The sequence below is a fragment of the Hylaeus volcanicus genome, chromosome 3, assembly GCF_026283585.1.
Source record: "Hylaeus volcanicus isolate JK05 chromosome 3, UHH_iyHylVolc1.0_haploid, whole genome shotgun sequence".
In the NCBI taxonomy this organism is placed as follows: Eukaryota; Metazoa; Arthropoda; class Insecta; order Hymenoptera; family Colletidae; genus Hylaeus; species Hylaeus volcanicus.
Window position 1 is genome coordinate 21,155,250 of NC_071978.1, and position 21,454 is coordinate 21,176,703.

The 21,454-nt window shown below is 43.7% G+C and overlaps 1 protein-coding gene and 1 long non-coding RNA gene across 3 annotated transcripts in view; one reads left to right on the forward strand and one right to left on the reverse strand.

The window, feature by feature from the left end:
* The window catches only part of LOC128873286 (uncharacterized), a 72,337-nt gene extending 55,366 nt beyond the window's left edge, over positions 1–16,971 (forward strand). Inside the window, exon 3 of the long non-coding RNA XR_008456387.1 lies at positions 16,652–16,971. This is a non-coding gene — a long non-coding RNA (uncharacterized LOC128873286). The remainder of the gene's footprint in view (positions 1–16,651) is intronic.
* Positions 1,290–21,454, reverse strand: part of LOC128873283 (tyrosine-protein phosphatase 99A-like) — a 497,101-nt gene continuing 476,936 nt past the window's right edge. The window contains exons 7-21 of one of the 2 annotated variants that reach the window (XM_054116751.1): positions 21,138–21,344; positions 20,375–20,655; positions 19,144–19,400; positions 16,978–17,216; positions 14,032–14,252; positions 13,601–13,726; positions 13,348–13,520; positions 12,976–13,267; positions 12,727–12,898; positions 12,532–12,656; positions 12,123–12,400; positions 11,913–12,048; positions 11,265–11,691; positions 11,135–11,212; positions 1,290–9,973 (exon numbers count right to left, since the gene is read on the reverse strand). In XM_054116751.1, the coding sequence (XP_053972726.1) occupies positions 11,172–11,212; positions 11,265–11,691; positions 11,913–12,048; positions 12,123–12,400; positions 12,532–12,656; positions 12,727–12,898; positions 12,976–13,267; positions 13,348–13,520; positions 13,601–13,726; positions 14,032–14,252; positions 16,978–17,216; positions 19,144–19,400; positions 20,375–20,655; positions 21,138–21,344 (2,975 nt within the window). In that variant the 3' untranslated portion in view covers positions 1,290–9,973; positions 11,135–11,171. Of the gene's footprint in view, positions 9,974–11,134; positions 11,213–11,264; positions 11,692–11,912; positions 12,049–12,122; positions 12,401–12,531; positions 12,657–12,726; positions 12,899–12,975; positions 13,268–13,347; positions 13,521–13,600; positions 13,727–14,031; positions 14,253–16,977; positions 17,241–19,143; positions 19,401–20,374; positions 20,656–21,137; positions 21,345–21,454 lie in introns of both variants that reach the window. The other variant, XM_054116750.1, reaches the window with a different exon arrangement.

The window sequence follows — 21,454 nt, forward strand, 5'->3', positions numbered from 1 at the left end:
AGCGAGCGAGCGGCTCTACGCGGCTATTTTCAGCCTCGAGCCGAGCCCGCGTTGGCTCTCCTCGCGCGACACGTCGCCGAGGAACGGTGTACCAGTGTTGGGCAAAATGTAATCCACGATTATGATTACTTGGTAAATGTCAACCATAGCCAGTTAACGAGTTGCACATAATCGCGACGGATGCTTGATCCGTCATGGGAAGTAACGGGACGCGCGAGTTACGTAGACGTGACCGAAACGAGATTAAGGACATCAAGGAAATAGAGAACGATCAGGTTCTTGTTGTGTCTATATTAAATGTAACTGGAGAGTACAATTAAAATATTTCCTTCTTCCTGTTGTGAGGCAAGATTACTCTTGGCGATGAATTGTTTGTCGTAATACTGATCGCTAGGTCCTCATCACGAGGAAGTTGTTGCGAGGGGAGACCTGGATAGGGGCGGAGGAACTGGAGTTCCAGGAGGATTCGGAAATGTATAATTGTGTTATCAAACTTCTCATAGTTTGATATAAAGTCGAACTAAGAGTTAATATTGAGAATATAATACACGGTTAAACAAAATGAAATGAAAGTACCGTACCGGTAATGGTTACCAATACAAATTTTTACAATGAGTTCTCTATTTAGAAGGAATTCTTTTTTTAATTCGCTATTCAAGTCAAAGATAAGGGAACAATAAACAAATACATTACGAATCTTTCAATGTTTAGTCTCTATTCCAGTCGCTAAGAGTGCTGAAATCGTGTTCCAGTGAGGAGCGATAATTGTCGAAAGTAACATGGAGAAATTAACGGAGCTCCTAGGGTATAGATGGGCAATTCGATTACTTCTGGGTACAACCAATGGTGGCGTATCAGTTGCGTGATTGATCATACCCGCCACCTGGCGGCTTGAATTTTATATCGGTCTGAATTGATAACGTTAGAACTTGTGTTAGAAAAAATTTCAAAATCGCTCAGTAGATGGACCTGTCTGCACTAGTGTCAGGTTGATACTTATTTAATTTATATAAATCACGCACTTACCTTCGAATGTTCGAGAAGCGTAGTAGAGATCGACGATGGACGAGCGCAATTAAAATGAAACAAGAATAAGAAAAAAAAACAAACGATTTTCACGAGGCAATAAAAAACACACGGTTTTTGTCGATAGTAAGAAGTGTATATTACTACAACATACTTGTTGGATATCCATTGCAACATTGATCGCATCGGAAATAGAGGGAATTATCGGGGGTTGGATGTTTGGAGGGCAAGGTTTCGCTATTTCTCTACACGGCGGATATATATACAACAAAGAAAAGACACACATATATTTAGCTGTGACAATAATTTTTTGTTTGCATATCGATACGTATCATATTAGTCGCATTACCAGGACAGATTGCAAGGATTCGTTTCGAGATAAAGATATTATAGAACGGAAACTATTTCCATCGAATCGTTGCGGTGTAAATCGCATCGAACGCGGGGGTGGTCGCGTTGTAAATGACAAAACCCCGTTTTTTCGTCTATAAAATTATCGTAAAATAGCGTTATCATCGTATGGCAGTTAAACAATGTCGTTTCATTGAACGTCTATAAAATGAATTAATGGAATGTCTCTGAACTTGTTTTCGTCTTTTTGTTCGTCGTCGTTTAGTTTACCCTTTTTTGTTGTATAAGTTTTGTTTTGCTTTATTTTTGTTTTATTTTTGATTCTTCGTGCTTCGTTCGGTTCTCGTTAAAAAAAAAAAAAAAAAAAAAAAAAAAAAATGAAAGTCCGCGTAATAACGATTGGCAGACGGTCGTTGGCAATGTTTCGTTCGCACAATTGGAAGAAAGTAAAAACCGCAAAGGTTCACGAGCGAGGACAATCGTCAAGAAACCTGAACGAGGGTCAGTTCGACACTTAACATTGAGTATTACGCAGGTAACTGGTTAACATTTATCTCAGTGTGTATACATCCATGCTAGCTTAGTATTTAATTGGTCAAGATACTGTAACGGTGAAAGGACATACGTATTTCTTTCGTTCTGATTATCGGATCCGATCGACAACAACCGATCGATCCCGTGGGACCCATGGATCGTTATAGCAAGCGATTTCTTGGCGCATGAACGATGATCGCAGGGAGTTCCGTGTTACTCGAGATCTCTCGGTTGTTCTCCGTTTCTGTCGCGTTTCTTCCAAACGATTCGTCGAATATTTGTGTCATACATCGAATCAAAACGTCGCCATGTGTGATCGTAACGCAACCGCAGTCGATTCCTCCCTTCGATGGCTCTCAAAGCGAACGACTGTCTGGCGAACGTAATTTACCCCGCGTCTTGTATCTCGCGGTTACCAAATCTCGAATCTTCGAGGCCAATTAAATCACTTCTCGAAACGCTAATCCATCTACGATTCAACGATCGAGAGATCGTTACGTTAAAAGAAAAATATGTCTAGAATGGTCAATGAGCGACGTTCGCCAGTAGTCATGAGGAAAGTACATTAAGTTATGTATACTATATATTTCCTATCAATAACATCCATACAAACATCGATATTGAGAATAAAATTCGCTTGATGCTCGTTGTCGCAAAGTGGCCACATCGTCGACAAGAGACGGGCAAAGCTTGTAGACAAGTTTGAACGTATACAAATCAATACATATCATCTTTTTCCTTTCACTGTTTAATTCGATGGCAACTCTAGTAAATTCAGAAGGTGGCTGTAAAAGTAGGGGTGGAAACCTAAATAGAGAAAAGCTTTCTCGAGCTGTAAGATCTTCGTCATTCAATTATTCGCTAATATAAATTCGTTGTATCGAAGCTTTCTTTATGAAAGCATTCTTTATCTGAAATTTGTAAATAGATAAGAATTTTGCTCATCTCTGCCTCGATGTCACCCCATAACCCTACTAGCTCTTGTACTTTGGGAGAATCCTTCAGTTCTTGGACTCGTGATGAGAGGGATAGCGACTCTGAACCACCAGCTGTCTTGTTTAGACTATAACATCGGTATACACATAACGTTTCGATTGAGAGAGCGATTGCGTTGTTGAGCAGTCGAAGGAGGAACTTGCGCGCGAAACGAACAGAAAATTCGCCGAAATTTGTATACTGGGCATTGATACGCGTTGCTTTTCCGTATCCTCTGTCTTCGTTTTCTGTTTCCTGCGGTGCATTTCCACTGACGATGTAGCCGCGCTAACGGAATTTAGCGCGGCGTCCAAGACCTCCTTGCGTCGATGGAGGTAGGAAGACCAGAAACGCCGTGGGATCCGTTTGATTAGGCCAATTTGAGGGGCGAAACTCGTCGAGAGATTCGTCTCGCCTCTCGAGAAAAGGGGGGAGGGGTCGCAGAAGCTTTTCGGTAATAATCTCGTGCGAGATAGCATCTCATCCTCGAGAGCGCTACGCGGGTCGGCTGGATTCGATTAGATCAAATGACAATTAACACCATATTTAGTCGTACACGTTGAAACATCATGGATATACGTACATGAACAGTTTTCTTATCGTAGGCCTGTGCGAATACTTGCATTTCAAATGTCGCGCTCTGCTGACTCGACGGCAGACGCGGAAAAAATCAAACACGCCCAAAATGAAACTCAACTCGAAAACGACCCACGCGAACGGAATAATCGCAACCGTTGTAGAGCATAATCGCGGACGGAGATCGTTTCGTCGCGTTTGTTTCTTCTCCGTTCTTTTTTCCAAATTCGCATCGTTCTCTTTCACAGCCTTGCGGCGGCATTGGTCGATCGGCGAGCACGTCGTTGGACACCGACAAAATTTATTCTATTAACGCTGGCATCGATTTTTTCCGGATGATACATTGCGTCCCATTCGCTTTTGGGCGGCAGTACGATCGAGCGTTCGACTTTTCCCATCTCTCCTCGTCGTTGTTTTCGAGTGCGCGCATGTGTGTCGAATAGAATCGAAAATAGAGCCCCTTATTCCATGCGTATGCGCGAAATTAACCCTTTAAGGGGGATTTTGATTCCAATAGATCACTAACCCGAGGACGACCCGAGTCCTAGAATAGAAATATTATCGAAACACTTGAATTATCGATTTATTCGGCCTTTGATCACAAATCATGAGCTTACCTCACCGCCAGAGGTTTTTCTATCCGTAAAAGATTAAACACACGTAAGATAAGAGTCGCAATTTCTATATTAATCTATGCCACATACGATAAGGGGCGCTATTTCCACCCTTGTTCTTTGCGACGATTTTTACAGCTCACGTGTATCTCGATACACTTACAGAATCGCAGTTTCTAATCGAGAAAGCTCTATTCTCTCGGTCCATCGATTTCGATGATGCGTTTGCCGCTCGCGGGATCAGCGGATCGTTTAGGCCTTCTATTATATACGCGTGCTTCACGTTCGTTCGCATAATCTGCGAACGATGGCTGCGTCTGCAGTCAGTTTATCGCATTACCATAAACTCCGTCTCGATCTCCTTTTCGCGATCAAACGATTCACTTCGCGAGAAAACGAAAGCACGCGGAAGATCTTTGAGGAACAAGTGCATCGTGTACTACGCTAAAATCGCAACTTCGATGTACGAAAAAAAGTGTAAAAGGAAACGGCGTGAGGGTAAAGGAATGAAAGGAAGTAAAATAGGAGATGTATGCTATCCGTAGGGTGTGGCTGCAAACATGGTACGAACGGCGAGATATGATTCCTCGAGCAAAACCAGAGATGGGCGATGTTCTATTTAAATAGTAGATAACGAATGGAAAGCAGCTTATCGTCACGTTTTTATGAGTGGCTAGATGAAACTTCGAATTTAAGTAACTAATTCTGGTTGCTTTTTTCATGTTGAAACTCAGTTACGTAGTTGACGCTGTGGTTGATCCAGAGATCCAGGAACATTAACATTTTTATTTTCAATTAATGGATGAACATTTACTCGACTTGAACTTCGGTCTAGGTAACAAATACCAATTCCTGCTATAAACCAACGAATTATTTATAACCTTACGATACTTTCTGGATTTTCGCGTTTCTCCTACGATTTCGATTTCGTTTTGCAGCGAGGAATTTCCGCGCGTGCCCGTGCCACGCTCACCCTGACTCTCCTTAAAAATGTGTGACGTAACAGGGATCTTTGCTTTCTTTCTTGTAAACGCACCCCCGTGCAAACGCAGCCACGCGTTCACTCGTCCACGCGTGTAAACTTCGAACGCGTCGAGTGCAGAAACAGCGAGTCGATTGAAACGCGCGGGAAACCGTGCGGTTTTCCCGCGTAGAAACGTGTAAACAAACGAGTAAAAAACGAAACGAGAAACATGTGCGTCCTCGATTACGATTGTGTTATTTTGACTAGACTCTAAATTATCATTCTATACACACCTATCGTTATCCTCTCGAATTAATTATGTATATATATATATATAATATTTATACATCTATTAAACGATGCGCGTCGGCCGGTTCTTGGATTCGAAAACCGGTCGACTCCGCGTGCGTATCTGTGTTTATGCATATCTGTGTTTATGCATTGTGTATGCGCGCATGTGTGTATGTGTGTTCACAATCTTGTTCTGTTGTTGTCTTGTTTTATATTCGTATAGGTACATTTAGAGTTTACGGATATACTTATCGTAAAATACAGTACAGATCGTGTTCATGCGCCGCAAGGGAGAAAAGAAGTCTCGTTCTCTTCTCCTTCGCTAAACTTCGTTTAAATTCGTTGCGTCCGAGAACGCGTCAGGAGGGATTGGAATGGTGGTGTACGCCGGTTGTCCACCAAACTATCACACGGCGTCCATATGACGCGACGCCCACGAGTAATCGCGTTAATGTGAGCGTGTACAAGCGTGCCACGTCACGATATCTCGTCGTGGCAGTATCGAAACGTCGATTACAGTTCTGAATCGTGTATCGCTGGGAGAAAGAGAGATCAAGTCCGCGATGGGACTTTGGCGTACTTAGGCGACGCTTATCAGTTTAGTCGGTAGTCAGTTCGGTACGACTCGGCTAAAGTTGGTCGACGTTGTTGCACACGTTCACTCTCGACTTGATCTCTCATCCACCCTGTTCGAATATAATATATTTATCTTCATATCTATATTTATATTTATATCTTCATTTATATATTTATATATATTTATATTTTATTTATATTCATATTTATATTTATATACTTTTCCATTTGTTATGTATACTTCGCGTTTTCACGTGTGATTTTCGTTATCGTTCTCGCTCTAAGCAGCATTTAAGATTCAGTTCGTACGCAGTGTACCAGAATTGTACTAGAGGAGCGTGATCGCTCGACGTCGTCGATTTCCTATAGGTTTGTGGTCGGTATCAGGACGTACATATACGTGTATGTATGTATGTATATCTATGTCTGTGTTTTTTAAATGGATGTTATGAATGTACGTATACTCGCGGCAAGTGTTGGTGACACGTCTTCGCACACGTAGTGCGCAAATTCGCATGATAGGCGGGCTCGATTCATTAATTCGCGTCTAATTACCCTTAATTACAGCGGAACCGTCGGTACACGTATGATATATATATATGTTTATAGTATATAATACAGACACCTTTAACTCTCTTTCTCATCTCGTAGGGAGGGAGTCGGTGGCTTAATCGGTTTAGAGGAATTATCTACTTTCGAGATGTTCTCCTATCTCGCAGCCGCGAGAAGGAAAGCATCGTTTCGTTTCTGTCCAGCGCGATCATCCTGCGTCTCGTCGACGGTATCGGCGCGATCAAACTGAACGATCACTTCGGCACACCTGTGTTCCACGTGTAGGCAAAATTTCATTCGAATATAGGATGGATAAAATGCATAGTGACTCAGTTGAATTGTGTTTGTCGAATTCACATTTTTTCTTTAGCCTGAAACGAGTAGTTCTTGTATTTGTCTATTTCAATTCAAATAATATAGAGGGAGAGAAAACTCTGTATAGCAAAGGTAGGTGTCTTGCGATGACTCATCAGAAATTATTGATTCCAATTTCTATTGGGATATGTCCCAAAGAAACAACGAATCTAAAATGGTTCATTCTTCGTTCGATTTAGTTTACGCCCGCTTATAATTTTGCCCACGTTCGAATTTTTGACATAATCGAACGCGTTTACCAGTCTGGAGGAACGCTGTGCTCGACGCTGGACATCGGCTCGGTTTCTCTGATACGTCGGAAGCCCGCTGGACAGCGAGTCCGAGCGGTTCGCTTCGTGATTGAATTCAACGACATTTATCTAACAAACCGTGAACATATGCTCCCGATAAAATTCTTCCAATGCACGCGGAAACGAAAACTGTTTGATCGGTTTAATAAGGGGAGAGGTAGTCGAAGACCGATAAATCGTCTTTAGAAAAATAATTTTCGTTTATTATGAATTAATGAATATGTTATTCCACGGGCTCTGATTGCCAACAAAGGTGCAAACGCTCACGTAAAACCTGACTCATTGATCGCGATATCATTTATACGAAATTTCTGACCAAATAAATATTTCGCCCATCTTTGCCCCCGCACACTCTCCAACCTTTCTTCGCCACCGTCGTCGTGCCCCTTCGAGCGTCCTCTTTCTCTCCGCCATCGCTCGTCGTTGTGTTCGTTATGTTACGTGACGTGTCTAAAAGTTAGCAAGAAATACACGATCCTCCTCCGCACCGCGTTCCCACGAAATCGCAATAACCAGAGTATTCGCCTCCTACCTTTCCGACACGCGAGCTATAATATTCTATTATACCTTTAGATTTACCCTTAAATTTTAGGCGAGTCTCCCCTTTGGTTTTCGACGGGCTCATGCGAAATGCCAATCGACGAAGGGGCTGCCAACCCGTGCGCGTTGTCGTGTTATCCTGATTGCGATCGAGGATGAAACCGACCCATCGCTGTCACGCGTAATCGTTCCCGCGCGTCGATCAGCCCAGAAGGAAGACGCGCAGATTATTTTAAGATGATTACGGTTATTATCGATATTGAGCTAAAACTGACAACGAGTTGAGTTCGCTTTTGTTACACACGTTTTCGTTAACTTTGTTTAAACACGGACACGGTTACATGCATGCACACACATATTCATTTTTCTTTTTTTTTTTGATTTTTTGATATTTATTCGTTTTATTTAGTCGCGTCGTAGATAGTAAATGGCAGTAAAACGGTGTGCGTCGACGAGTCGTCGATCTACGCGGCTCGCGGTCAGATCGATCGCTCGAACGACGAAAGATCACAAATATATATGTATATATATATGCTTGGTAGAAAAAACACGTGGTTTGGGTTTCGGTTTAAAGCTGTTCCCGGTGCACGTTTCACAGGCAGTTTTCGTTTCCGTTATCACGCAATTTGTAACTTATAGGTACCGTAAAAATCCTAGATGAGACCAGTCTTCGAAGGGTTGTCGTCGATAGAAAATGATCGCAAGGCAAAGGAACTCGTTCGGTCAGAAAAAACGTTATAACGGATTTTGTCGAATTGCAGTTTTTGCCGCATCTTTTATTTACCCCCCCCTCCGTATGGTTTATCACAATGAAAGTTTTAATCACAAAATTTCGGACAGTGTTTTGCCATTGAGCGTTTGGGTGCTCGATCATTTGCCGATGCCCGATCGATGTCACCGAGCGCGATTCATCGATGGAAAATTGTTAATTATCGAACGCTTAAGATTGTCGTCGCCGTAGGATTTTCCACCGACTTTCCCTCTAACCTTTAACGCGTCTCGATTGGTCGATCGGCGGGAATACGAAACTACCGCGATTATCGTGAAAAATTGTTACGTTGAGGACGATTATCCGTTTCCTTAAATAATCCTTACGCGTATTAGTCGATTACGATATTTATTATTTAATTCCTACGTCTTATCTTACGGATGCGAAGCATAACCATACACAGATATTACACGTAAGTTTACACTTATATCGGTTAATTAATTTTCACAGTTTTATCGATAGCGGCTCGAGGTTACGATTTCTTTTATTTAGCCATTCAATGATTTACATTTAATCGTTAAGCGTTTGCGTCGTACGATTTTGATCGTGCCAAAGACAAAATTTCATTGGAACAACGAACGACGTTCATCCTACGAAGATCGAACGGTCGTTCAAATTTCTGTTGAATCACCCTGAAATATAATTTCATTCTATGCTCCGAATTCTAATCCACGGTCAACGAGTAACGAATTCAAGCCGTTCTTTTACTCGTTATTCGAAATTTTCGTCTAGATCAAGAATATTTTGCCCATGCCTGTATCAAAGTCGTGTTCGTTCGAGCTGTGAGCTCGACTCGACCTTATAGATTTTCAATTCCTGGTGACATCGCGTATCCGCGAGCGTCGATAAGAGAAAAAGAGAGTGTTCGAGCGGCGAATCAGACTCCATTAGGCTCGTATCAACGAAAAAGAAAAAAAAAATCTTGACGTCCTCAAACATACTTCCAGCTCGCTTAACGAACAACAATCGATGCGAATACGATTAATCGGTCTTCGACTCGGGCGATAAAATCACAGAAAGAGAGAGAGAGAAAGAAACTTAAAACGTAACGAGGGCGAATATAAGCGATTCTTTGGTAAATAAGTGGTCGAACGATCCAACTTATACAAACGTATTACGCGTATATGTATATATGCATGTATGGCCGTGCGTGAGGTTTCGTTTGATTATGCACTTGTGTGTGTACGTGTGTTTGTGTGTAGGTTTGCGTGTGTATATACAAGTAGCGGAGAGTGTTCACTTACACGATGAAACAACGAAAATGGGGGGGCCTCAGTACGAGTGTTCATTGTGTTCATTATTTTTTTTTTTTTTTTTTTGGCACCCAACACCGCTGAAAACGAGGCCCCCTTGGGCGACTTCGTATGGGGCGTGCAGCAGGCGCACCCTCGGCGCATGGTTCGCGAGAGCACGCACGCGAATGATTAATATTTACACTGAATATGCTCGGAGCATCCTTCTCTGGCCGATCCTAGTATCGAGTCGCTGTTCGTCCGTTGGTGCGAAGACGTGTCCGATCTACAACTCCTTGCCCTGTTGCCTGCGTGAGGAATACAAAGAGAAAAGGGTACGTTTGTAAACACTTCTTTGGGGCTTCAGGCTGCGTCTCGACGAAGGAAACGTTTCATAAATCTAGCGACGACAGGTCCTTCGGCCTCTCGGCTCGCGTAGTTGTGTACTTAACGTCGAGTGTTTGTTTTCCATGTCGACGGGAAGAATTCGTGACGACGTTATCGAGTGTGTATGCGTTTTCAAAAGGATACGTTTGTGTAGTTTGTCGAGGATGCGAATATTTAAGGATATTTAAGGAAATGCTTGTAATACAGATTATCGAAAGACTTTGTTTGGCAATGCACGAGTTTGCTACACTTTCACGTTCGAGTCCTCGTCAGAATATATAAGGATCTATAAAATGGGAAACAATTTTTGTTTGTGTTTTACAATGAGACGAACGAAGAAAAGAGAGCCGAAGTCTTTCTCTTCGTGCTAGTTTCATTATAATTCGTAAACAAAGTCGTTCCTATTTTGTATAATAGGAATGTGAACAGCTTTATGTTTGAAGAATTGACCTGTACGAAGCACATTGCATGCTGGCGTTATAAGATGGGGGAAACTGATACGAAACAGTAAGAGGATGTTCAAGGAAATGATATCTGTGTTCCGAGCACTCAAGGTGTCAGGGTCAGGTTTCATCGAATACAGATGCCTGTGGAACTTCATCCTCCTCTTAGCAAACATCCACGTAGCCGGTGGAACATAGTAAATTTCGTGGTGGAAAGTCAAGTGGGGTCTGTAACCCGATAGTAGTCGAATTTAATAGCTACTGATCATACTAATTGATGTCAATTGGTTCAAGTAGCGAAATGAGATTGAAATTCGTGAACTGTGCATGGATGTTCCACAGCTAAATTTATGATTACTTCTTTATACGACACACTGCGGTCTTTCCAGCATTTAGAATCCTATTCTTGGTTGATACTAGCTGAGATTTCCTGGTAAGGACACGTCTCACACTCTGAGGCCTCAGTTAGTATCAACCACGAAGAACCAGGTCGCGAATGCCTCGAATATCTCAACCCTTTTCTCAAAGCACCCCGCGCATTCCTTCCACCAGACGTTTGGTAAGATCTCAGCATCATCCCCAGGCATCTTCGAACCAAGTTCGCGGGGAGGTATAGTGGGAGATACTTGAGCTACTCACAGAATCCGCGTTACCCTTCGGGCAGTGTAGAGCTCAGTCAATTACAGTGGCTCGGGCTGGCTCGAGGGAACACTGCAACTGAACATCACCAGGCATCATTGGGGCAACATCTTGCAGCTCGTCTCCATACCTTCTGGTGGCACGCGCATGTTGCCGTTAGTGACGTATCCGTTCGCGTCAACGACGACGGAGACGCTTCCCGGATGATTGTGGTAGCTCACGTTCCGATGCGTCATGACGATGTTTTTCTCGTGGTCCATTCCAGCATGGGTGGACAGGCAGCTCTCGCTGCTTCTGCTGCTGCACGGCTCCATGGAGTGATCGACGCGAATGGGGATCGAGTAGTCGGAGATCGAGTTTACCTCGACGGTCGCGTATTCGCGGGTCATTTTCGGTGAGTAGTCCATTAGCATGTGTTTCATCGACGAGGTCGGCAAGTCGGCTTGGTCGGAGATCGTGGATGCGTGGCCGTTGGCCATGGCGTACAGGTCAGGCTCGTCGTGGCCTTTCGACGTCAGCATGGCTTCCAGGCATTGGTAGAGCAGGGCGTAATCCTCCTGCGAAGCACAAACGCGTGAAATCTCAAAGCCAATAGGCGAGATCTTGGAATTCTGGTGGGGTAAACTGAAATGGTTGAAAGTATTTCGGTGTCTCTTCGAATGCAGGAGAGTTTCATCTAGACCAAAGATATCACTTGGAAAGAACAAGCCTAAGGACATATGTTAAAGAGAATAGTAACAATATTTTTGTCTCAATCTCAAACAGTATCAGATCGTACCTTCGATCGGAACACTCCAGGACGCTTCATGTACAACAGCTTGGCGAACATGTAGATATCAGCGCTCTGTTCAAAGTCGAGTTGCTTCTTCAACGTTGTCAGAAGGATGAACACCGCAGCCTCGACGCCGCCATACCTGAATCCAGACACGATAACGTAATTTCTAGCGAACGAAGCTCGACGAAGTATGTTGTATCGATAAATAACTACCTGTCCATCACGACGATCGGTCCGTTTTGGTAGTTGCGGTGCAAGTCGTGGATCAGACTCACGAGAGGTCGCGGATTGCCGTTGTGCGGCCAGAAGCCAGTCTGGGACGGTGGTCCTTGAACGATTTTGGCACTCAGTTCGTAATCGTCTTGCAGAGAGCGTACTGCCACCTCACGCAGGATCATTCCGCTGGCGGTTTCCTTGATTCCGCAGGCTCGCACGCGGAACGTCTCCGATTCCAGGTCTTTTCCCTCAGTTGGCCAGAATTCTGGGTACTCCTGAAAGTGGACAGTGACGATATAATTCTACACGCGTTGACTATCGTTTGTATCAAACTAGACATGTAAGCCAAAGGAATTCGCATCAGATATCTTCAGGTGTTAAGCAAAGTCGCATCTGTCCCACTCACTTCGTTGCATTCGGTCAGCATGACCACAGTCCGTGCGTTGTAGTTCCACATCATGTGCCAGAATTCCATGATCGTGTTCTTCATGGGATGTTGAGTGATGATGAATTCGCGATTGCGGTGGAAGCCTGGAAAGCAGAGTTTGGTCTATATTCTGCACCTTCGATCCTTCTGACAAATACCAGAGACAATCGTTACCAGCGATCCATGTTGCGTTGATGTAGTCGCTCCCATCGATTCCAGCTTTCGGTGTCAAGTGCACGCGAGCAGTCTCAACAGAGATGATCTCCTGGATACGGTTCTTGTGAAGGTTATAAGATTGCATGGCGGACAGCAGGTTCAACTCCTTAGGCTTCCAGGAAGTCACCAGCTGGAGGTTAATTTCAACAGTCAAATCGAAACGTTCCGTTAGCCTAGTTTTATCCTGATACGACTATAGATCGATACCTTGTATTGGGCCTCGAGGTTGTTCCAAGCATCGGTGTTTGTGTTGTTGGGGTTCAGCATGTCCTGGACGTAGGTGAGCAAGTTGTTCGTGTCGATGTTGGTCTCACCGCTCTCGATGGCTTCCTGCAGAGCATGGTGGATGAAGATGTACTGCTCCTCGGTCTGGACCAGGAAGTTACGCTGGGTACGGATGTGCTTGAGGAATCCGAACACGTTCACTTCGTTCTTGCTCTTGGCCTGTTTCAACATGGCGTCGATGACGATGTAGGCACCGGTGCGTCCAACGCCAGCACTGAAAAGGGAAGAAGAATTTCAATCGATGTCTTTCGACTTGTTACGATGTCTCTCTTAATACTCGAAGTCTGTTCTCACCTGCAGTGGACGACGATTGGTCCTGCGCCTGGAGGATTGGCGTTGGAAGATTTACGAATGAAGCTCAACACGGGCAATGGGTGCTCTGGCAAACCATGATCGGGCCAACCGGTGAAATGATACTGCCAAATGATTCGTTCCTCCATGTTCACTCCATTCTTCCTCTTCTTGGACTGTTAAGACAATTTTCAATAGTATTTATCGAGTGAACATTCGAAGCTTAACTCTCAAAACTGAATCGCGATGTACCAACCTTCAGATGACAAATTTGAAGAGTACGGATGGTGTACGTTGCCATGACATCTTCTCTCAGCAGAGTCACTTGGATGTAACCGTAAGTCACGGATCCCTTCTTAGGCCAGTACATGTCACATTTTTTCTGAGAACAGGAAAAAAGTTCAGTTTGTTCTTCGACGATTAGTCTCACTGGGATCATCTGCTATTAATAGCTATGCCAATCACACAACGCTAAAACGGATACTGAAGTCATTCGCGATCCTACGAGCATACAGACCATTAGAGTGTTTCTCCAACTTACGATTTCTGTTAATGGAAGGAAATATTTGTAGGAAAATATTCCTTATGGTTAACGAGAATCTAAATATCGTAGGAATTAATGAAGTTTATGCTTCGAGGGCTCACGAATGGATTCGGTTTCTGTTGTAGTTGAATTATCGAGCAAACCTTTCCGCGTTCGACGAGATTAGTGATCATCACAACGATCGACACCTTCTGCTCCCACACCATACGCCAGAATCCGTCGAAAGTAGAGGTCAGGGGGCCCTGAGTGCCAATATAAGCTCGCTTGCGCTGCCATCCGTCGATGTAATTCGCGTTCACGTAATCGTGGCCCTTTTTTGGAGGATCTTCGCCGCACGCCAGCAATCGCACACGAGTATGGTCGTCTGTGGATTACCCAGCAATCAAAGTATTATCATCACCCATACCTAATATTAGTATTGGGGGAGGATGTTATTGCGCGATTATAGAGTAAGAGTATATAAGCAGGTATTAGGTAAATCGAATGTCGATTAATTCGCCAATTATTTATTAAATAGATTTGGGACTTCGACCGGATCGTTAATTTTATTCTGTCTTGATCGAGGCTCTCGGTATCGAGGATCTCGCTCTTACGGTACAACTATGCAGGACGTTTAATTACATTCTGAAAATCCTGGGATCGACGGTTGCTGATTTCGATCGACCCAGGTGATCGAGCGTCTCTCGTCCCCTTCTTCTACTCCTTCTCTCGCTGATAGGCAGTAACGAGCAGCGCCGCGAAGCATCTGTGACCTCGTTGTCGAGTGCTGCCGGTCACTCACATTAAAAACGAGCGAGAGCTGCTCGTTAATCCGATAACATTGCGAACAGTCCAGGCGAGCGCTGGCTGGATCGCGAATTTCGTAGCCTGGGGCCCGTCTCGCAGTCGCTCACCGTTGGATTCGCGACCGCAATGCTTCTTATCGCCAACGGCTCGCGATACCTTATCGGTGTAAAATTGTAAACCAGTATCTTTTCTCGTCTCTCTTGGCCAAGCCTAACGATAAGTTGCATCGGAGCTGACGCGTTTGCACGCAGCCTGTAAACTCGCGACGTGTCGCGGGGTAATGCGAAGGAACCGACTTTGTTCGGAAGATATTCGATAGATATTTCAGATTCAGGTGTTGCAGCTCAGAAACTGAATAATGTAGGAAAGATCTATGGAAGATCTATGGAACCTAGAAATGCTACTTTGTACTTTTATTTATTGCACTGATTACTTAGAGAGTTTTCGATGGTTTCATTGGTCAGTGGAGAATACGAATGTTTTGTCAACTTCAAGATGTACTATATTTTCAATTGGTATGTCTAGTAAATGGCCACTACAGTGAAACGTGAAAGATTCGAGGCGATTCGAGCTGCAGCGAGACGTCGCGACGAGTTTTACGAGGTCAACGATCATTTTGGTCCAGCTAGTTTCACGAATCGAACGAAAGCCGCTCCGTTTGGAGTAGAAAGCGAGCTCGAGCACAATTTCAGCTCCATTGGTGGCCGTTTCCACGCGAGGTCGGCCGACGTTGCGACGATTGCAGACTTCCGATACGCGCGATTACAATTGCCGCATTGTGCCAGCTGCGTTTCTGTCTCCTCGAAGGTGAAACGTGCGTTGGCACGCGTGGATGACGAACGAACGAAAGACGAATGAACCAATCTAATTATCCTAATTACTCTTTAATGAAGCGTTCGATTTGTTCGAGTGGGCATTCTTAACCCCCCATTAGCTACCTGGGTCTTTATGGGTACGAGCGATATTTCGAGCTCGAAATGGAGACCTTGGTAGCACTTAATGGCATATTTTAGATTTAAGTGTTACAGGTTTACAATGTTACAGCTTATTCTGAATTTCTTCAGATTCAAAACTTACAAAGATAACAGCTCAGGTAATTAACATAAGCAGCAGCAATAAATTTGCTGATTAAAGTTTAGGATGTAAAAAAAAGTGTATTCCTTTAGTATCTCAGTTGAAATTCAAGTAACTAGACGGTTTCAGTAGCTTTGGACTTCCACAGTTCATAAAAATCATTGCTCGAGGAATTTCAGGAATGCTGTGTGTACCGCTTAAGATACTTTACGTTGTAGTTTCCTGTACCGTGGTATCATTTGAAACGAATTCTTGCTAGGTGCTTGTTAGCTTCAACTGGGAGATGCCCATTGAAGATAAGATCGCGACTTAATACAAGCGTAATCGATTTAATCGAGACGGCTTCGATCGTGACTAGACGGACGATAACGCGTCGCATCCCTACGACAGTTGGCGAAGGCAGGAATAAAATTAAACGGAACACGGGGTATACCGCGAGGATGAAAGGGAAACTCGCGTCGTTTAAAATAGAATCCGACGCTGGTGGGCCGACAGAAAGAAAAACAGAGGCTGCGCGGTAATGTCGACCTGTCGATGAAGCCGTGCTTCACACCGATCGAGTGGAATTGTTCCATTATTCCGTTGGAAATCAATAAATATTTTAGCATTAATATATACCATACCTCAGCAGTCGTGTGTACTATCCTATAAAATCAGGTAAAAATCTTACAAGCTGATAAGGTAGCATTTATTATTCGAAGACGGGCATATAATTTTATCGAGTGTTTATCTATGACTTCCAAGCACATAGGATAAACTTATTTGAAACAATCAAATCAAATTTACGCTTTTAGATTATGTTCTTGTCTTCCAAGTGTCCACAACGCGAGTGGTTCATCAAAATTTAAAAGTAGGTACGTTTAACGATTAACGACAATAAATATTTTTATTTTTGTATTGCAGGTGGTGCGATCGTCAACCTCTCTTGCCAACCCAGGACGATTTCCCTTGATTAATGGTGAGTCACATCCTCGATCAATTTTTAAATATAATTTCGTAGCGTTGCATTAACAATATACTTTAGACTATACATATACTTGAAGAGATTTTACTTGAATATTTTCAGAATGTCTTTTATATCGCGTCGCTTCTTAATACTTTTTAGTACTCCAACACACGGTGATTTGGATCTTTGGTACACTGTTTAAAATACTAGACCCCCACGTAGTTCTTCCTAGAAAGTTTCCTTTTCCCTCGCGAGTAAACAAGCAGATAGTGGAGCTACTCACAGGCCAAGATGTTCAGGTATCGGTTCTTCGCTGTGTTCTCGGCGCATTGCGAGTTCTCCGTGGTGAACTTGCCAGATTCCGACTTGATCAGATCGTACTCCTTGCTAAATCCTATTCCGCTGTCTGCATGGAGGGTGGCGACGTGTTGAACGAACTTCTGGATCTCCACGGCGGTTTGCTCGCCGTCTTGCTCGGTGTTCTCCCAGTCCAGAAAGCAGTACGCGGTGTGGAAGCATTTTCTGAAAATTGGCCTCAGGCAAGGCCTGATCAGTTTCACTATAAACATGCATTCCAACGAAAACGTAAGGAGAACGTCAACTGAAGAGAGGAGAAAGGGGATTGTTTATCGCGGCAAGGAACGATACGAGCAATCACCGAACGTCCTTATCAATGTCTTGCGTTGTCTCGGGAAATAAAATCGAAACGAATGTAATACACGAATTCGAGGAAACACCTCTGTACGTCGTTTAATAGGTAATCGCATCGTGGCTTCGTGCTTGGCGCCTACGGGAAAATTTCTCTTCGAGGTGCCCTTGTCAGAAGTAAAATATCTACAAGTACCGGTCCTTGTACCGCAATACATTTACAGAATGCAATGCATACTTGCATTCATGTACGTACGTATACTTTGAGTTAATACAACGATTTCCTAAGGTCTCGAAAACCAATTATTAAGTACGTTTACATGTTTGTTTCTCTCGATTTATAAACATGTAAATGCCTATCCTGTGTAACTGTCGCGTAGCTCCGAAGCCATGTAGCAATAGTCTACACCTAACATAAGTTACCCTACTAAGAATTTGTTTGCATCGACTAATTTGCAATTTCTCACGTCAGTTACGCATTGACAACGTCCATCAAAAGTTCCACCGTGGAATTCTTTTAATACGTCAAGCAATTTGGGTTGTGGAGAGTAAATGAAATAATTTGTTCGCTGTAAAACTCTCACAGTTTGCGAAACTTCTTCATGCCGCTGTCACGCTACTCCCACTGTTGATTCCATGTTACATAGAGCTACGACGATCGGTACCACGAATTAAGAAATATTCACGAATCCTTCGGGCGACATAGCGTCTAAGTAGTCGAGTAACAATGTTCCGATGATCGCAGAGAAAACGGAGACCTCGCGTGGCGAGGCACGTTTCGAAGCACTGGCGCGATTAGTATGACTCCGAACAGAGGTACGTCGATCTGCTCCGCGAAACGACGTCGCTCGACTGAGATATGTCCGCCTCGACGCCGTCCGTTATCGCGACTGATAAGCGTCCCGCCAGCGACGGAGTCGGGCAGCGTCGCTGGCGGAGGAGAAAGGGAAGGGGCGATTAGGCGGAGGTGGGCTGGCATTACAGAACCTAGGATTAAACGATCTGGAACTAGGATAGACCGTCTAGGTGTAAAATTTGAGATACGAACTGTGTTTCATTCGTTGTTCATTCGACTAAAATTTGAATTTAATTAGAATTTTCAATGTATTTTCAGAGTTTGTATAAACTTCTGCAAATTTCTGTCTAAAACGAGCGTTTGTCGTCCACGTTGGCGCTTCCCTGTTCTATTAGCGACGAAGAGGGTGCAGGCAGACTAAATATCGCGAAATCAGAGACGGGGGAAGGGACTCGAAGCGGTGACTTCCGAGAAGATTGAGCACGTACGATGCACCAGTCGAGTGCTTTTTAATACCCTCCTCGTGACTGCGACGTGAATCGACCGTAATTACGCGACGACGATCGACTTTGCCAATTTAATTCGTTTCTGTTCCTTAGAAGGGAAACTCTTATGGACGATGATCTCTCTACAGGGCCCATTCGACGAGTATTCTTTTGACAAACTCATGCGACACGGGTATTTTCTTCTTTTAACGAGTTGAACATTGTAAACAAATTTCAAAATTTATCACCACTAAACCGACTTCAAGGATCTCACGTTCGGTGACGGGTATCGTTGAAAGTCCTGACTTGATACTCAAGCTATATGCTTCATTTCAGTTAACATTTTAACCAAAAAAAATCTGAGTAAAAATTATTTACTAATCATGCACCAGCCAAACGTTCAATTTCAAAAATCTTGAAGGATTTAACGAACTCTACTTTAGTCGAGAGATAAGCACGGGGGAAAAGCTCATGCAGGACGAAACAAATGAAAAAGACAGACGTATGATTGGATCCTCACTTCCATAAGACGAAAGACGTGATGATCAGCATCACGGCCAGGCAGGCGCAGATCATTCCAGCGACCACTCCGCTGCTTAGCTCCTTGGAGCTGTGCGGCTGTAATGGTGGAATCTTGTCGCAGTTGCGGGTGACTCGTACTTTGCAGTGTATGGAATCCTCTCCGTCGATGATGACTCGATCGTCGATGGTGCTACGCGTGCCTCCACGTACCACGATCTCGTACACGGTGTTCGTCGTCAGATTCGGTATGATCATCTGCGAATTTATCGATTTTTAATAGGTTCAATGTCCTGATCAGTCGTTAGATCCAAACGATAAATTACTCAGCGAGAATTTTTCTTAAAATCCACAAGATTTACATCTTGCGTTTGTTCTACTATTGCTGCACTGGGCAATCACAGTATTTAGACAACAACTCGGTTTAAATTCTACTTACAGTAACACTAACTGATTTAACAAAATAAACTAATGTAATATCTACAAACGGTTGTAGAAAACAGAACAGTTTCAATTTTGAGGAGTGGATCAAGCTCTCGAGCTTGCATGATGTACCCACAGATTTTGAAGCAGTATTCCAGCAAGATAAGACGGTTTTTCAATTTCAGTCATCGACTATTTCCCCTAGCAGGCTCGCGTAATGCAGGAATCCTGCAGCAAAACTGACGAGGGTGAATTGGAATAATTTGATCTAAAATACGACGCGTAGTAAGCAACGAGTATCTCGATATCAGATTAAAGCGATCGCAACTCGCCTACGGCTGGAGAAGCTCGACTGCTCGAGAAAACGAAAGGTTTCGCGTTCGAGTTCCCGTCCAGTAATCCTTGCAACAGATTCCTTTCCTCGAGCGACGGATAATCAAAGTGAAAAGATGAAAAACGCAGAAAGTGGAAAATAAGTGTCGTGGTCAACTCTGGTAATTCGTCGACGTTTAGCCACCGTAACGGAAACCCTGACGTACACACACAGTGGAACACACGGGAAGGAGGCTCCGTTTCATGAATTTGTGTAACAATTACTTTGTGTTTGAGAAATGTAAATTCATATACTTATGCTGTCTTGGTTCCTTTCACACTAGTGACACTTAAAATCAAGCTACAGTCATGAGAGTCTTCAAGATGGTTCGTCATTAGTCTGGGAGGATTTTTAAAAGAAATTTGAGCCCTTCTTCTAGCTGTTCAACAGTGTGTAATTTTTTAAACAAGTGTCGAACAAGGTAGGGAAGACGTACTGCGCTCTCCAGGTGGTTCTTCTCGGACAGCATTTCAATTGTCTCGTAGCGGTTGCTGTTCTCGATACGATAGTTGATGAAATAGTAGTCGATGGAGCCTGTGAAGTTTTTCGGTCTTGCCCATTGGATGTAAATCGAATCGTCGGTCTGGCAGGTGACGTTCAAGATAGAGGGTGGGCTCGGTCCTGAAATGTCCGTCCGACGAATGATGTTGTCGGACGGCTCGCCCTCGTACTTCCAGGTGAACGCCTTTACCCATATCTTGTACTCTGTGTCCGGTTCTGAAAGGGAATCTAGTTAGCGCGAAAGAGAACTCAGGAAGTTCGTAGACAGATGATTGTACTTGGAAGAATTATTGTAGGTTATCCTCGTCAACATTGCTCATTTTTATCGATTCCTTTCGCAATGGTCTGAACAATCTTTTGGAAGAGAATTGATTAAAAGTGCCTATTTCAGAAGGTGCCAAGTCTCTTATTTTTTATTACAAGAAGTAACAGTATATGTTACTTAGTCGAATCCGAAATTCCTGCGTTATCTAGCGATGCATTCATCAGCAGTAATCGAGCTGGTAGACGTAACGTGGCTTCTCGATAAGACTTCCAGCTTATCGGCGAGCCAACTTGTACGCGGACGTCTCTTTGTTTACCTGGACAATTCTCGAAACGTATATCTCGAGCGCAGTTTCCATCGACGTGCCTTAATCGCTAAGGGGAACTGGACGATCAATGCCGCGAAATGGCTTCGTTTTCTGGAGATTACTCACCCAGTCGTTTCAAGACGAACTCGATGATGGAGCCGTTGGAGTCGTAGTCGTTGGTCTTGTACATCTGGACGTCGGTGAAATTGGAATGCATGTAGTAGACACGATAACCGGAAATGATCCCATTAGCGCTCTCTGGCTCGGCCCATGACAATTCGATGGTCTTAGACGTGATGCCGTGAGATGACAAGTTCAATGGTTTCGTTGGCACTGGAAAACGATGAGAAATAAAATTAGAACGGAGTAGCAGAAAGTGGTTTCAAAGAAACAGGAAATCTGTCATTAAACAAATTTCAAACAGAATTATTTTATCAATTATT